Raw genomic sequence first — 12,222 nt, 5'->3', positions numbered from 1 at the left:
GAGTAATGAGGAGTCAGTTGATAACCTGTGGATATAAAGTAGCCTACAAAGATAAAGATACAAATACTGCGAAAAAAAACAAACAAAAAAAAAAACATTACCGTGGAGGTAGGCTATAAGGTTCGTGCCTCGGACAAAACTGACTTTCAGAGTCAGAGTAGGCTAAACTGAGACAACAAGCCCCAGCATCCCAAGCAGGCTGATTCCAAACAAAATCATCAATTTAATATTGTTTTTATTATCCCTATTACAAATGAAAACAATATGGTACTTTTCACTTGTTTATGAAACACAAAGGTTTCATTTTATAGGTTTCATGATAAAGATAATTTCTCTAGTTAGCTTTAGCCATCAAACTATCACAACAAACAAACTAAACAAAGAACCGCTATAAGTCCGATTTTACTCAGGCATTTGGGGAGCCGACTGAATGACATCACCATGCGCTCGTCATGGGCTGGTCTGGATCCAGGGAATGGGCTCTGGGAATAGGAATGGGATGTGCCCTGAGGACTCAGATTGATGGACTCGGAAACAACAGTAAGTTAGAAAGGTATGAAAAACCACTAAAAACTTTACATTACAGTTGCAGCTTGCGGGCGTGTACGCGCTATGTGTTCTAGGCAAAATCCACGCGTGCATGTTTTGAGCTTTGTTTTCAGTGTGTGCTGTGTGTGTTAAAGAGATTTTAACTTTTAATACATTTGCTAGCGGCTAGGCTAATCTGACTTTGGGGAAAAAAGTTCTCACATTTTCTGCATAGTTATGAACTCGCTGATTTTTTTCCCATATCGTATTTGTCATTTGTTTTGCTGGAAACGTGTTATGAAATACTTTTATTTGCTGTTGCATGTTTTTGTTTCGATCCAGATTAAACTTTTCCCAACTAGTCTGAAAGTTGTTTGTTTATGGTTTATTGTTTCGGATGTAGATTGTAATTATTTAATGATTGTAGTTTTATTGTCATGTTGTATCAGGGATTTTTGTTTCTTAAATTGTTATTATCTGCATAGTTGTTTTTCATTTTTGGTTTATCATGTAGTGACAGATCAGTATGTTAGCAAACAACAAAACACATTACTAAATTATACGTAAGCAAATACCGAATGAAATTTTAACCTGTTAACTGTCACCCCCCCTTTTTTGAATAGACATGAAAATGCACATTTCGAACTTAAATGGTTGTAATTCAAGAATGCTTTGGAATATAGACATATGATTGGTCTTGTTTTAAAGAAGACATTTAGCAGATTTTTGTAGAAGTGAAATAAATTAAGAAAGTGAAACAGAAAAAAAGTTATAGAAGTTTGAGTTTATGGAAATGTACAATGTAAAAATATTAATTATTCATATTTTACATAAAATATATATTTTCAAAACCTGGGCTACTCTAAAATGGCAGAAAGATCAAAGCCAAAAATCTGAACAAGTTGTGTTTCAAATTTTAGGTTGATATTTCAAAAAATGAGCTTTCAGTAAGATTTTGTTTGAGCGCAGTACCAAACTTTTTCACTAGGGCACAATCAGACTCTATTACTGCCCATATAAGGGCGTCTGCATTTCCATTCGTGTTTTGAGTGATATGAACCATTATTTTCACAATTTTCATACAATTTCTGAAGTAGAGATCCTATTCAGAAGTAGCATGGGAAGTTTGGCAGATTTTGATATGAATTGAACCTCTAAGAAACACGCAAAGAACACGCATGTAAGTCATAGCTAGCTGCCACGTCACAAATGGTGAATTTATTATTTTTTTCTTGATATTTCAAACTTTTCAGACCTTTTTTTTCCAAAATAATTGAATGGATTCTATCTTTTGAACTTTTGGTATGAAAACAAACTGAGGTATCTACCATTTTTTCATGATTTTTCATGTTTACTGCTATTTTAAAATAAAGGTCTGAACACGCCTTATGAGTATGAAAATATTCTTGTTTTATATTGATAAATTATGGCTCCTCTGTAATATATTTTGAAAATCAGTCACCAAATATGGAAACTAGAGATTGTAAGCTTTCAAATGATATATAGTTTGTCAATATTATTTAAGGTATTTACTAAAATATTATTGTTTTAAAAATATAGTGGCAAACGTCCCACCTGTGGGACGGTGACAGTTAAGTGGTTAATATGCATTTTAAATATTGCTTTAATGATATGTTTATTTTCAATCAGTTCTAGTGTTGTGTAGAAATTTAGAAATTGTAGTAGAAATGTTGCTTGACGCATATATATATATATATATATATATATATATATATATATAAATTTAGAGTGACCTTGAACAATCTAAAAATAATGAAAATCTAAGAAAAAATTATATATCACAGTATATTTACTGAGTAACCCACTCTTTTGTAGAAGGGGTTCATCTGAGATTTTGAACCAAATTTCAGGTGGGAGAAAATGACTGTGTATTTTTATAAATAAAGAGGTCGATTGGTAAATTCTGAAAAATTTGTTTTTAAAGTTTGCATGCCTGTAACTCAAGATGTATTAAATATATGTTAATATCCTTTTACATGTTTTTGAAAAAATTGTAAAGGGCCTACATGTTTCAATTCCAGAGATTTTTTTTCGTTTTAAAGATGTCCTTTTAGATTCTGGTTCTCAACAAACTTTTATTTTGGCATCTTTATTTTTAAGACCCAGAGATATAAGGATCTCAATGCAGTTCCATGTCCAAAAATAAATGTTAAACTTTAGCCATTTTCAATGGTTGAAAACCAAATATGGGCAACTTTCAAACAGTTCTAACAGTACTCATTCTATTGAAATAGGAATTTCTGATGAACATATAATGTTAAGAGTAATGTATCTTCTTTACTTCTATCAAAACAGCTGCATTGAACATACCCATTTTAAAAATATTTCAGTGCCAAAAATACTGAAATGGTCAAGTTGAGGCACATTAACTTAATCTAAAAAAAACATATTGGGAAATCTTTATTACTTTTTAAATTACAGGCATGCCAGCTTTTCGGGGGAAAAACTGTCTCAATTGGTATTTAATGACAAAACAATTAACTGATTGACCTACTAAATCTAATCTCTGTGTAAAAATAAAATAAAGTTGCTGCCATCTTTCTAAAGTCATTTTTACCCCCTGTAACTTGGCTTTGCATTTTAGGTGAACAGTCTGGGCCCCCTCTAAAAAATAGTGATTTACTCCAATTATTTATTTATATATGGTATTTATTTAGGCTTTTATCATCACTATTTATGTTAGTCTTTCTTTTATATATATATATATATATATATATATATATATAATATTTGAGCAGAAGACCTCTGGTTGAGTTGACATGGAATGCACTTTACTCTGTTAATCCATATTTCTTATTTAATTCAGTGCCTACAGGAAGCGGTATCCCACAGAAGTAATGAGGGTCTGCTAATCAGCTCAGAAATGTCTCCCAAAGGAGTTGGCCAAAGTAAGGTAGAGGAAACCGCTGTACAGGTGGCTGTCCGCGTGCGTCCCCTGCTTCCCAAAGAGATTTTGCACAACCATGAGAGTTGCATCACTGCAGATCCAGAGGAGAAGAGGGTCACCCTAGGCAATGGCCGCCACTTCCACTGTGACTTTGTGTTTGAGGAGAGCTCTACACAGGAGGATGTGTATAGAGACTGCGTTCAACCTCTGATCGAGGCCTTCTTTAATGGTTTCAATGCCACGGTTTTTGCCTATGGGCAGACCGGCTCGGGCAAAACCTACACCATTGGAGAAGCCAACATTTGTAAGTTCTTTATATGGAAGTCAAGTCACATCAAGTGCTTGTACAGATTGTTTCATAGATGCTTCACATTAATAAACAGTCAAATAATAGTGTTAATGATGTATAATTCATCAATATAGCCTATAGAAGTGCAATGTTTTTATTTTATTGGAGGTATATTGAGTATTGTGACAGCTTATGTGTTGAGTAAACAGATCAAAAGCATGCTTAAGTTCAATTCCTTACAGCATATTATTATAAATGTGCTTCATCTAGACCAGACATGATTCACATTAAGGCTAGGAAAGGCTTTGTCTGACTTGTTGAAATGCTTCCACGAGTTTGCACGTTCGTGCTGCCAGCAACACCTCCCCCGGTTCAGTTGCCACCGCTCCACTGGCAATCTGAGATCTTGCGTTTTAGCATTCTGCCTCATAGAGTTATTCATTAACCTTCTGTTGGTTTTTTGGCCGCAGCTGCTTTTAGGGATGACGAGCAGGGCATCATTCCCAGAGCCGTGGCCGAGGTCTTCAAACTGCTGGATGAGAATGACCTCGTTGACTTCTCTGTTCGAGTGTCGTACATGGAGGTTTACAAAGAGGTCTTCAGAGACCTGTTGGAAGTTGAGACGGCCAGTAAAGACATACATATTCGAGAGGATGAAAGGGGCAACATAGGTAGGTTTGCGTGGAAAACTGGTGCAAGAAGTGGATTAAGTAGGGATGTGCAAAACTATATTACCGTTCAAAAGTTTGGGTTTGGTGAGAGTTTGGAGAGACTTTTATGCTCACCAATGCTGCATTTATTTGACCAAAAATACGGTAAAAGTAATACTTTGAGACAAATCTTATTTTTCAACAGTCATTTCTCCAGTCTCCAGTGTTACATGATCCTTCACAAATATGCTGATTTGCTCCTCAAGAAGCATTTCTTAAAATTATCTATGTTGAAAATTATTTTAATTTTATGCTTGATAGTTTTTTTGGAGTCTGTAATACAAATTTGTTCAGGATTCTTTGATAAATTTGAGAAAATTCAGATGAACATTTGAAATATATATATTTTTTTTACATGTCCATATATATTTATAAATAAATAAATAAATATTTATTGTACATTAAAATGTTTTTACTATCACTTTTGATCCTGAATAAAGTGATTATTATTATTATTTTTTTTTTACTGAACCCAAACTTTTGAATGCTAGTACATAGCTAGTTTTTTTTATTATTTTATTAAATAATAAAAATAACCTCCATATAAATAATTAAGAATTATTATTGTTTAAAATGCATATTTATAATTTTTTTCTGTAACATTTCTAATAATTTTTTTTTTTTAATTATTCCTATTTTTTTTAGATTAATTATAGCATGTCATAAATTGAAATCATGTCAGCTGCTCATAAAACCCCTCAAAATCCTGAGAGCATGCGTTTATTATCATTTTTACTTTTGGTACTTCTCCTTTGTTAAAATGCTTAATTTTCTTTTTCCGTTTTTTTATGTACTTAAAGTTTAGTTCACCCCAAAAAATGAAAATTTGTAATCATTTACTCACCAACATTCTTTAAAATATCTTCTTTGTGTTCAATAGAGGAAAGACACTCATACAGGTTTGAAACAACTTGAGGGTGAGTAAATGATGACAAAATAAAAAATTTGGGGAGAACTATCCCTTTATGGTGCATCCTGATTTGCGTTTTTCACTATTTTTTGCTATTTTGTAGTAGAAATAGTGCGGAAATTAGTGCGGAAGTGTGAAATTTTGGACACTTCATGCACTCGACTCTTTATTTATGTTGCGGAGGGGGAGGGGCAATGACAAAATTAGTTAGTAAAGTTCATACACACTACACTGTTGAGTAAATAGTGCATAAGTACATAGTGTACAGTGCGTCATTTGGGACACAGCTTTAGTGTTTTGTGTTGAGACTCTTCAAAACTGCCCATTTAGACTAGGAAATTTTAGATTGCTGAAGTGTTTTTCAGCAATACGTGACTGTTCAGAAAAAGAAAGACATCTTTTGTGTATTCCCACAGTGCTTTGTGGTGTGAAGGAATGTGAAGTGGAGGGACTTGATGAGGTGCTGAGTCTCTTAGAGTCAGGAAAGACGGCCCGTCACACTGGGGCCACCCAGATGAACCCCAAATCCAGTCGCTCTCACACCATCTTCACGGTGCTCATGGAACAGAGGCGTGGAGGTTCCCGAGCAGCATCCGGGACTGTGCAGATCCTCTCTTCCAAGTTCCATTTTGTGGACTTGGCTGGATCAGAGCGAATCCTCAAAACCGGCAACACCGGTGAACGGCTCAAGGAGAGCATTCAGATCAACAGTGGACTTCTCGCTCTCGGAAATGTCATTGGAGCGCTTGGGGATCCCAAAAGAAAAGGCTCCCATATTCCATACAGGGATTCCAAAATCGCCAGGTACAAATCTTTTTACTTTTTTATGATAATAGTAGTGTTTGCTAAAGCAAGAATCACTATTACTATTGCTTACTCTTAAAGTCCCTGTAAAGGCAATTCTAAAAAAAAATTGTAAACACATTATAAATGTTAGAAATGTATTGCTAAAACATATTACAAAGACCGTGAACTGTGAAGTACTGAAATGTGGAGTTAGACCGTTAAACAGTTTTTCACCATTGCAATTTTCCGGATTTTTTGGGCGGGGCTAAAACGGGTCTCGATGTCTCACTGGAGCCCCTAAGCTCTTAGACACGCCCCTACTTGATGACGCTCTGAGGCCACTGAGGCTGGCCCCTCCTCTAACAATAGAGCACATTTGCATCAGTTCGCCGCTCAATCGAGAGTTACTGTCAGTACTATTAGTTACTACAGCCTACAGTTTTCTAGCTAGCTATGCCTTCGACACGGTATGCGCTACTAGCTGTATGCGATCATGTACAAAACAGATTGGTGCCTTTATTTAAATTGATGGAGAGCTGAGGATCACCGCCAACACCCGTCTCTGAAGTGATCATTTTACATGGGATCTTTTTATAAACTTTCCTCAGAGACAACAGGGATTCACTGATAATCCGCGGTCACTGGTGAACGGGCTGAACCGACTATATCCCGCCTCAGCCTTCATCCTCCTGTCCTGAGAGCGGTTTCACCGTCGGCAGCTTTCCCGCGAGTGGGCGTGGTTTCAGCACAGCCAGCGGACACGCCCCCAGCGTTTGAGAGCTTGTTTTATGTACTTGCCGGCTTTTTTTATCATTCAAATTTGGCTGGGTGGCTAATAACACATTTTTCTGTGGTGTGACAAACTCAGAACACATACTTTACAGGGACTTTAAAGTCAAAATACAAAAAAAAAAAGACAAGTCTGTTTTTCTTTAGTGAAGTGTCAACAGGAAAATTCTTAAAGTGCCCCTATTATGCTATTTTAAAGTTTCCTAATGTTGTTTTGGAGTTTCCTAAAACGGGTTTAAATGCATCAAGGCTCAAAAATTTCATTTCCTCAGAATATACATTTGCACATCACCAAATTTTTCAATAATTCTCAAACGACTCATCAGGTGAATCAATCTCTCTTTCCGCGAGCTGCTCTGCTTCTGATTGTTAGTTTGTATTAAAGGGTTAAAAGTTAGTTTGTTTTAACTAACAAATATAAAAATTGAAAATACTGTAGAAACAAAGACACCTACATCTTGGATCCCCTTGAGTTAAGATAAAACATATCAATTTCAAAGTGAACTATCCCTTTAAGAGAATCGTATTTTACTACTGACCACACTGAGATCACACTGTGTTGCTGCTCACTTTCTTTAACTCTGATTGAAATGCTCTCAGTGGTATTTTTGTAGGGAAAGGTTTTGGAAAGAGGGCATCTGTATCATCGCCTTTATGTAAGTTTAACAATTTTAACTTGTTGTCAGGATTTTAAAGGATTCTCTTGGAGGCAACGCCAAAACCCTCATGATTGCCTGCATAAGCCCTTCATCCTCAGACTTTGATGAGAGCCTAAATACACTCAACTACGCCAAGCGGGCTCGTAACATCCAGAACCGGGCCACAGTCAACTGCCGGGGGGAACCTGACCGCGTCGAGGGCCTTGAACTCCAGATCAAAGCGCTAAGACGAGCTCTCGAAAACCGCCAGCGCTCTGAAACCCGTATCATCGCTCGTTCCGACCCCGAGAAGAGACTTCGGCCCTTTGAGCTTTTGGACGTGAGAAAGCTCCAAGCAGAGAGCGCCCACTACCGGACGTGCACAGACTCGGCCTACAGGCTTTTGACGGAGCTGCAGGGGGAAGGAACTCTGAACGCAGGTCAGCTCCTGCGGGTGAAAGAGTGGCTTTGTGCCGTTGAGGAGGAACGCAGCGGCCTGACCTCGGCATCGGGGCTGGACAGCGGCATTGAGAGCAGCTCTACTGAGGACAGCACTGGGCTAAAAAGAGGGCGGGCAGCATTGAACAACCAGGTTGGCTGCAGGCACATCCATTTTCAAATATGAATATTTGATATTTAACAATTCATCATAAAAAGGCAATTATGCATCTTGTCAGGTCATTATTTCTCAAGCTTTAATTTCAGATATGCTCGCATGATGTAAACTGTGTGATTATCTGCGTAATTCTCACAGCGGTGGGATTCATTTATGCCAAAGGATCCTGACCATGTCAATAAGGATTGGAACCGAGAGGACTACATTTCCCAGCTGCAAGCCCAGATACAGCAACTAGAACAAGAAAACACTGATTTTCTAGCTGCTCTGGAAGATGCCATGGAACAATACAAACAACAGGTGAGGGCATTCAAATTCTCTGCGCTTTTAGTTTTTTTGAATGATTTTGAAGATTTTAAGGTGCTATATTCCTGAGTTGGAAATGAATAAATTCTTAAAAGTCTTGGAAAAGTCTTTGTTTCTATAGTAAATAAAATTAATATAATTATCCTCTTCTCTAAAATATGTAGTTGGCTTAGTATTGCTATTGATTGACCATTTTCACATACAGTGATGTTTCCAAAGTTATTACCATCATAAATCTAGCTTTTTTTAAGTTTTTTTTTTTTTATCATTTATTTTAAAAATACTATACACTGCTGTTGAAAAGTTTGGGGTCGGTAAGATGTTTCTGCTCACCAAGGCTGTGAAATATTATTATTACAATTTAAAATAATTGTTTTCTATTGTAATATATTTAAAAATGTAATTTAATACCTGTGATGACAAAGCTAAATTTTCAGCATCATTACTCCAGTCTTCAGTGTCACATGATCCTTCAGAAATCATTCTAATATGCTGAATTGCTGCTCAAGAAACATTTCTTATTATAATAAACTGTTTTTCTGCTTAATATTTGTGTGAAAACCATGATAATTTTTTATATAACCCGTGCATTAAATTACCAAACATTATTTAACTCTGCCTTTGTTTGATTGGTCACTGTAATTTTGCCAAGTAAGATATGTTCCTGGACCAACATCTTTTGTTTATCCTGAAAACAATATTCCTATCCAAGAACATAGTCCTAACACAACCCATAACTTATCCCTTAAATCAGAAAGAAATGATAGGTGAAAAAGAATGGTGTAGAAGTCACTAACCCTTATTATAAACTTAGACTTGACTCCTGTTGACCTATCCCTCAATTCTGATTGGATGATTGGAATATTGTTCCAGGATTAACAAGGCTGTCTGTCTTTCACAATGCACTTAATCATTAACCTTCAAATGGTCTTTGCTTCCTGTTTACACTTCTGGGCTTCGGGGTCTATACGACCCCAACAATTGATTGAGTAATTGTACAAAAAATCTACATTTTTATTCATACAAATAATATATAATTTTTTTTTGTTTACTTCTCATCTATTCATTAATGCTGTGTTTTTGGAGATATAAAGTACTTTTGTATCCATATACCACACAATTCCTCAACTACACCATTAGCTTGCATATGAAATATTATTTTTTTTATGTTACATTGTATTTATGCTCTAGTACTAGGCCTTCATTTCTGTGTAATAATTTTCAGATTTATGCCAGATTTTTTTTTTGACATATGAAGAAAATATATTTCGTTTTTTTCACATTTCCCATTTATTTCAATGTGGGGTCATATTGACCCTGAAGACCAGAAGTGTAAAAATTTTTTTTACATACCTGCAGAACAACCAAATCAAGCCCAGATTTTGTGTGTGTATAGATAGATAATGTATGAAAAGTCACAAAATCTTATTCCTTTTGATGAGATGAAGAGAACCTTTTGTCGATTGGGGTCGTATAGACCCCATGACCCGATTGAGGGTTAAAACAGTACTGGGGCCTCTTTGGTATTTTCACAAGAATTGAACTGCTTGTTGTTTTCTCTCGTTCCTAGAGCGATAAGCTACAAGAGCAGCAGGATCTAATAGCAGAGCTTCACAGTCTGTTAGCCCAGCCTGGTGGAGTGGGACTGCTCCACCTGAAACAGAGACCTCACACTGCTCCTATCCACTCACTGCTGCTGACATCCGACAGCTCCGGCAGCCTCACTCCTCCCTGCGACAGCGATGTGGGCAGAAGCCTCGCCAGACAGGTAATTGATATGTTTTGATTTGTCTCACAGCATCCTCGGCCACAAACACGCATTATTTTAATTCAAGATACAATACACAGCTGCCGCCACCTGGGCTGAGCTGTTAGTAGTGCACAAACATCTTCAAACAGTTGTCACACACGTTGTCTAAATCTGTGTTTTTACTTCACCCACATATTCTCTGATCTAAGCAAATTCTGCTAATTGCCGAGGTAACACTGTGATTTCTTAACAGACAATTATACACCCTATCCCACTTTTGATGCTTATTTTTCAAGCCTGTTGTATGACAAGCTGGCATTTGATGTATTGTCTGGAGACAGGGTTATTTATTAAAGCAATAAGCCATGAACGGCTGTGTGTTAAGCCTTGTTTGCTTTCGCTTGGCACCAGCCATTCTCCGAAATGACAGATGGCAGTGACGAGAATATATCAGCTGTAACAGCAGTGATGAAGTAACTTACTGAATTTTACACTTGCCTATATTGTTTGTTCACTATATAGCATTTGTTCCTTATATTATTTGTTTATGTTTATTGAAATTAGTCAATTGCAAAAGGAGGATAAAACAACAGAAACACATAGTGACTTTGGTTCACATTCTAGTGTTTAAATTTTACAGCCTTAGTCAAGATTATTAATGTAATCTAAAGCTACTGTTCAAAAGTTTGATCAAAAGTTCAAAAGGTTTTTTTTAATTAATACTTTTATTCAGCAACGTCGCATTAAATTCATTATGTGGCAGTAAACCGTTTTTCCATTGTTACAAAAAAATCAATTTTTATGTCCAAAATCCATCCCCTTTTTAAAATAAAAAAATATATATTCCCACAGAAATATTGAGCAGCACAACTTTGTTTTCAACATTAATAATAAGATCTTTCTTGAGCTGCAAATCAGCATATTAGAATGATTTCTGAAAGATCTTGTGACACTTGGTGAGCAAATCTTTGGAGCACTAATATGAATTCAAATGATGTGCAGTCATGTGTGTATATTATATATTTTACAGTATATTTGGTGCCCTAACAACCCCAAAATTATTTGAAATTCTTTTGATATCCAAATATTTTTTGTTTATTAAATATACTAATAAAATAAATTATTCTGCCAAATTATATAGTTCATTAGCATTATTTTTGTTGAAATTGTATATAGATTTACATTAATATAAATTCAAATTATTTGTTTTTAATTTGTTTTAAAATATGTTTTTTTTTTTTTACATTTATGCAAATATTCTGTTTTTTAGGTTGAAATGGGTCCGTCAGTGGACAGCAGCTCATTTTCAGACCAGACCCAGTGGGACAGCCGACATGGAAACGCATACTATGAAACTTCTGGAAAAGGAGTGAACAGAGATGAAGACGGACATGTTCAAACCACCAGAGATAAACGCAAGTATGGAAGATTAATGCTGATGAGAAAGTTAAAGGGGCTATGTGTTAGAATTTCCATGTATTGATCACTTTTTTTTATTGATAATGTGTGATCCGCTTGTATCGAAACGAGATCACCTTCGACTTTCTAGGTTGTCTGAAAGCCTTCGGACTGAAGAACTCGACATAATGCTGGTGAATTGCAGTCAAATTGCTATGATTAGGTGCTTCCTGTTTTCTCACCGCTGTCATTTTTGTTGTTTATTTTGTTTAGAGGAAAGCATGCTGAACATATTTACATATTGATCTATACGTCGTTCTCAGCGTCAGGATGTTTTTTAAAAGTATATCTTTGCAAAGATATTTCAAAGTTATTTTTACTTTTAAGCAAACAAAATGAAAAATTAGTTTGCAGATGAGTACATCTGGGCCATGAATCACTTTCAGTCTAGAACGAGGAATATGTTGCTGGCTGCAGTTCACTTAACAGCCACTGGTGTCGCTTATAACAAGGGTTCCTAAATTTTACGTATAGCCCCTTTAATTGAGAAGAAATGGCTATCTTCTGTATTTAGAAATCTGTTTAGCATTGCCT

At 35.9% G+C, this 12,222-nt stretch overlaps 1 protein-coding gene across 3 annotated transcripts in view; it reads left to right on the top strand.

The window, feature by feature from the left end:
* Nucleotides 1-377: 377 nt before the first annotated feature.
* Nucleotides 378-12,222, top strand: part of kif7 (kinesin family member 7) — a 28,139-nt gene continuing 16,294 nt past the window's right edge. The window contains exons 1-8 of one of the 3 annotated variants that reach the window (XM_089129871.1): nucleotides 378-540; nucleotides 3,356-3,740; nucleotides 4,196-4,396; nucleotides 5,762-6,149; nucleotides 7,607-8,150; nucleotides 8,337-8,474; nucleotides 10,051-10,248; nucleotides 11,501-11,649. In XM_089129871.1, the coding sequence (XP_088985997.1) occupies nucleotides 523-540; nucleotides 3,356-3,740; nucleotides 4,196-4,396; nucleotides 5,762-6,149; nucleotides 7,607-8,150; nucleotides 8,337-8,474; nucleotides 10,051-10,248; nucleotides 11,501-11,649 (2,021 nt within the window). In that variant the 5' untranslated portion in view covers nucleotides 378-522. Of the gene's footprint in view, nucleotides 554-3,355; nucleotides 3,741-4,195; nucleotides 4,397-5,761; nucleotides 6,150-7,606; nucleotides 8,151-8,312; nucleotides 8,475-10,050; nucleotides 10,249-11,500; nucleotides 11,650-12,222 lie in introns of all 3 variants that reach the window. The other 2 variants (XM_089129870.1, XM_089129877.1) reach the window with 2 other exon arrangements.

Source organism: Pimephales promelas, chromosome 1 (genome assembly GCF_988280905.1).
Source record: "Pimephales promelas chromosome 1, fPimPro1.hap1.1, whole genome shotgun sequence".
Taxonomy (NCBI): domain Eukaryota; kingdom Metazoa; phylum Chordata; class Actinopteri; order Cypriniformes; family Leuciscidae; genus Pimephales; species Pimephales promelas.
The sequence above is the reverse complement of the archived record's forward strand: the minus strand, read 5'-3'. Positions and strand labels throughout refer to the sequence as shown.